The sequence below is a fragment of the Gossypium arboreum genome, chromosome 11, assembly GCF_025698485.1.
Source record: "Gossypium arboreum isolate Shixiya-1 chromosome 11, ASM2569848v2, whole genome shotgun sequence".
NCBI classification, from domain to species: domain Eukaryota; kingdom Viridiplantae; phylum Streptophyta; class Magnoliopsida; order Malvales; family Malvaceae; genus Gossypium; species Gossypium arboreum.
The window spans coordinates 93,147,448-93,152,356 of NC_069080.1; the positions used below are offsets into that span (position 1 = coordinate 93,147,448).

The 4,909-nt window shown below is 35.2% G+C and overlaps 1 protein-coding gene across 1 annotated transcript; it reads left to right on the forward strand.

Annotated features, from left to right (window-relative positions):
* Nucleotides 1-400: 400 nt before the first annotated feature.
* LOC108465944 (serine/threonine-protein kinase BLUS1-like) lies at nucleotides 401-2,279 on the forward strand. Its single transcript, XM_053021322.1, has 5 exons — nucleotides 401-563; nucleotides 1,163-1,433; nucleotides 1,510-1,642; nucleotides 1,766-1,809; nucleotides 2,192-2,279. The coding sequence occupies exons 1-5, from the start codon at nucleotides 401-403 to the stop codon at nucleotides 2,277-2,279; spliced, it is 699 nt and encodes a 232-aa protein (XP_052877282.1).
* Nucleotides 2,280-4,909: the final 2,630 nt, after the last annotated feature.

The window sequence follows — 4,909 nt, forward strand, 5'->3', positions numbered from 1 at the left end:
GGTAAGACATTTTACAAAACAAGGGAAAATAAGGTGTTTTTTGGGGAAAATGTCTTACTGTTTCTAATTCGGTTAGACATTTTCCAAAGTTTTTCCTATTCACATCCCAGCATCAGAAGTTGAAATGCTTTTTCCTTCTTCTTCTCCTTCTCCTTCTCATTCCTTTCATTGCATCCCTCACCCAGGATTCATCTCTGTATCAAAAACAACCAGCAGTAGTTTCGTTGACAAAAAGAAAAAAGCCCTATCCATTTCTAGTCTTCATTGCCGCCTTTTTAATTTTCACTATGATTCTTTTACTTTAATTACTCTGCCACCAATGTTCAACGTCGATTTCTCAACTGCTAGTGATTTGGTTCTTTTTCCAAAATGTGGTTTAATGCTTTAGGTTTTGTGGAGAATGGGAGGAAGTCGGAGTTACTCAGCGAATCCTAACGATTACAAGCTTCTAGAAGAGGTTGGTTATGGCGCCAGTGCTACTGTTTATAGAGCGATCTTCCTTCCTACTAACGAGATTGTAACTATGAAATGCTTGGATCTCGATCATTACGACAGTAATCTGGTCTATGTTTTTTTTCTCAAAAATTTTTTTTACTAGTTTAATTATCTCTAGTCAAATAAATGAGCGTACTTGATTTGATTTTAGTTAGTTTTGGATAGAGATCTCATTTGATTGAATTTGATTTGATTGTGGATTTCAGTTATTGTTTTTGGTCGAGTTGAACGGAATCCTGATATTCTTACTTTTTATTATTGAAGCTCATTTCTTTTAGTTCGAACTTGCTTGTGGTGTGATTTTATCATGTTAAAATGTTCTCTAAATAAGGGACACAGTACTGTACTAGAAACCTTCATTTTCCTTTCCCTAGTTTCCTCTCAGTCCAGGCCAGGCCGTAGATCCAGTTCATGTGTACTAAACATCTTGTATGCTTGCTTGTTTCATTAATATTGATCATTCTATGGGAATTTTCTCCTTTCGATAGTAATAAAATCACTCAAGTATGTGTAACAAAAATCTTTTTTAGCTATTGGGATCGTTTGTGATATTGTTTAGAGGTTTTAATAATTGGTAGTACCTTGAGTGATATATTTCGATCCATATTTTCTGCTCTTCATGTGATTTATTGGCTCTTAACAGGCTTTCTTAATGCTATTTTCCAATATGATATCCGTCGGGAAGCTCAAACAATGAGTTTGATTGATCACTCAAATGTTATTCGGGAATATTGTTCTTTTGTGGTTGACCATAATCTTTGGGTAGTCATGCCTTTCATGTCAGAGGGTTCCTGTTTGCACCTCATGAAGTCAGCATATCTAGATGGTTGCGCAAAGCCTACTATTGGTTCTGTTCTAAAAGAAACTCTTAAAGCTATAGATTACCTTTATCGACAAGGACATATTCATAGGGAAGTTAAGATCAGTGCCTCAAAAAAGTTGGCATTATGTCATCTGATTGAATTCACCATTATTTTATTTAATAAGTTTTATTTAATTGGCATTACAGGCTAGAAACATACTGCTTGATAACAATGGCATAGTAAAGCTTGCTGACTTTGGTGTTTCAACTTGCATGTTTGATGCAGGAGATAGACAACGTTCTAGAAATACCTTTGTTGGGACTCTTTGTTGGTTAGCTATTTTTGTCAAATCTATCCAACTATTACCCTTCTCGTCAGCTCTTTATGTACTATGATGCTATTGATAGAATTATTTTTTTCTTTGAATATCAATAGTCTGATATTCCTATTTATCCTTTCTTTTTAAGATGGCACCAAAGGTCTTGCAGCCTAGAAGTGGATATAACTCCAAGTTAGTGTTTAGTCTTCACCTAAAGTTAAGGTCTTAGAATTTCACTTAAATCCATTGTCCCCTTACAATGTTGTATAAGCACAACATCTTAGTGTACACAAGTATTTTCTGCTTCATGTGGCAAGGGGTGGTCATGACTCATAAGTTTGAACCTACAAGGACTCGTGATCTTGGTCTAAGCAACATTTGTTCTGAGACACAAAACTTCACTTTATCCATACATCTGGGCTTTCTATAAAAGCATTTACGTGCCTCAAAGTTACCATTTTTGCATAATCAGGAAATGGTTAAAAGGTTAGTCCTGTTGTTTGCTTTTAGAATGATTGAGTGTATGGAAAGAATAACATGAATGGGATTTCTGGTCTCTTTTGCTACTGCCTAGGTATGGAGTGATTCATGTGAAAAGATATCATGTTGCAGTGCGTAGACAGATTGAAGCATTTATTTGCTTCATTGCTGCAATGATGTGATAATGATTTGTACAAGCAATCAAGAGGTCTTGCTGGTCTTGAACTTCTTGCAAGAGAGACCATTTTTATATTATCATTTTTTCTCTTCCTTTTATATATTTTTCTATATTGCTTATGTGATAAATTCAATGTTTTAGCTTGATTTAACATTTGTTCAGTGTTTGCCTGTGTTATTTTAGTTCTTGTGTCATTCTACTAAAATTTGTTTTTTGCTCATTTTCATAGCAATTAGTGTAAGTGAAATAGAAGCACTTTATAAGCTTTTCAAGAATATAAGCAATGTTGTTATAGATGATGGGCTGATCAACAAGGTCTTTGTTTTTTCATAGTTCCCATTTTGTTATACAATTGATACCTTTTGTTATGTTTGTCAAGTTTTTTGGCTTGATGATTACTCCTTGTCTTGAGTTGGTTCTTTCCCTCTCACCTTTGTAGTATTTAAGTTCTATTTACATTACTATTTGACATGTGGAGTTCCAATTGGCATTATTCGAAAGAAACAAAAAGAAGAGTTTAATTGTTGATCGGGTATTTATATCTAATGTTAATTAATAATGCCTCCATCATTGAAAGAACAATTCTTATTAGCATAATATTGCCCTAGTTGTTGTCAATATATTTCTGATTTCACTGTAGATATTTGACTTGTTTGATACAAAGCATAATGGAATTCTAGGTTTCGAAGAGTTTGCTCGTGCTGTCTCTATTTTCCATCCAAATGAGCCCATTGACGATAAGAATGATTGTCTGTGTTAAATATTTTAGTTATTTGCATCCTTCATCTGTAACACCCCGTACCCGAGACCGTTTTCGGAATCGACCACGAGGTGCTAACAGACATAATTCATATATGTTCACAGTCCATTTTAACAATTTCCAGACAGCTGGCTAACTGCGTCACTGTCACCTTAAAAATCATATCTTGAGTTCCAAAACTCAAAAATAAATTTTGTAATTTTTCCCTAAAACTAGACTCATATATCCATCTACAAATTTTTTTCTAGAATTTTTGGTTGGACCAATTAGTACAGTTTATTAGTTAAAGTCTCCCCTGTTACAGGGTTCGACTACACTGACATTTGCGCATTACGACTTGGATATCTCCCTGTACAGGGCTTCAATACTGATGCTGTTTGTTTCTATAGAAACTAGACTCGAAAAGGAATCTGTAAATATATGGAATGACTTCTAATTATCTCTTGTTAATTAATAATGAATTTCAAAAGTCGGAACAGGGGATCCAGAAACTGTTTTGGCCCTGTCTCACAAAAACTTAAATATCTCTTAACATACTGTTCATATGATCTTTTCGTTACTTTCCGATGAAAATAGATTCATCAAGGTTCGATTACATAATTTATTCACTATTTAATTCCATTCATACTATTTTTAGTGATTTTTCACATTCACGTCACTGCTGCTATCAGCATCTATTTTTAAGGTAGACTTTACCTATTACATAGTTTCCATGATTCAACTAGCCCTTTTGCATATATAGCACAAAATATGATCATGATTAACCATTCCAATGGCTAATCGCTCCCAAACATTTCCATACCTCTTAATGAACATCATACAAGACGATTATAATATTAAGCTCAAAGTGTATATAAGCCATTTTCGCATGGCTATCCAAATTTATACAAAACCAAAGGGTCCATGACCAACAACAAAAAGGGTAGTCCTATACATGCCATTTCAAAGTTCAACCAAAAGTGTACCAAAAGGGCTTTGATAGTGTGGGCGACTTGACTTGACACTCCCGAGTCCGATAGCTGACGAACCAAAATCTATAAAACAGAGATTCAAAGAACGGAGTAAGCATTTAATGCTTAGTAAGTTTTGAGCAATGGAATTAGGCTCAACTGAAGTATAGCATTCATATAACTAAACGGATAATTTCATATACATATATTCTCAAAATTAGTCCTACTTCACATTTCCAACCCTTATATTCATACATAAGGGATCAACTTAACCAAAAACCGGAAGCTCCTTAATCGACTGAGCGAATGCTATTTAAGAGGAATCAATTAATCCAATGCATGTACAACACATACCTCGTTGTTGAGATTTTACGAGCGTATTAATTGAAATTATTACAGCAGATCGCTCATTCCCAAACTCAAGTAATCTTCGGGATTTAGCCGGATATAACTACTTGCACAAGGCCTTCGGGTCTTAGCCCGGATATGGTCACTAGCACAGATGCCTTCGGGACTTAGCCCGGATATAGTCGCTAGCACAAATGCCTTCGGGTCTTAGCCCGGATATAATCGCTAGCACAAATGCCTTCGGGTCTTAGCCCGGATATAGCAACTCGCACGAATGCCTTCGGATCTTAGTCCGGTTATAGTCACCTAGCACAAAAGCCTTCGGACTTAGCCCGAGATATCATTCAACAACCATGCACATATATCAATAAATCATGACACATCCATATTTCATTTTCATTACCAAAGCTCAAACACAAAACACTTATCACACTTACAAATTTCGGCTCAATAGCCACATACAAAGAGCATGATTTTGATTTACTTAAGACATAATCTAATCGAATCATAATCTAAGCTCCATTACTCAAAACTTACCTCGGATATTGTCGAACGATTTCGTGACTATTCGATCAC

Bases quoted from the DNA above. Each gene is read 5' to 3' on its own strand.
- LOC108465944 (XM_053021322.1), top strand. From the start codon at position 401: ATGGGAGGAAGTCGGAGTTACTCAGCGAATCCTAACGATTACAAGCTT. The intron at 1,434-1,509 runs GTTGGCATTATG...ATTACAGGCTAG, and splicing joins AAGATCAGTGCCTCAAAAAA to AAACATACTGCTTGATAACA. The intron at 1,810-2,191 runs GTTAGTGTTTAG...GCTACTGCCTAG, and splicing joins AGAAGTGGATATAACTCCAA to GTATGGAGTGATTCATGTGA.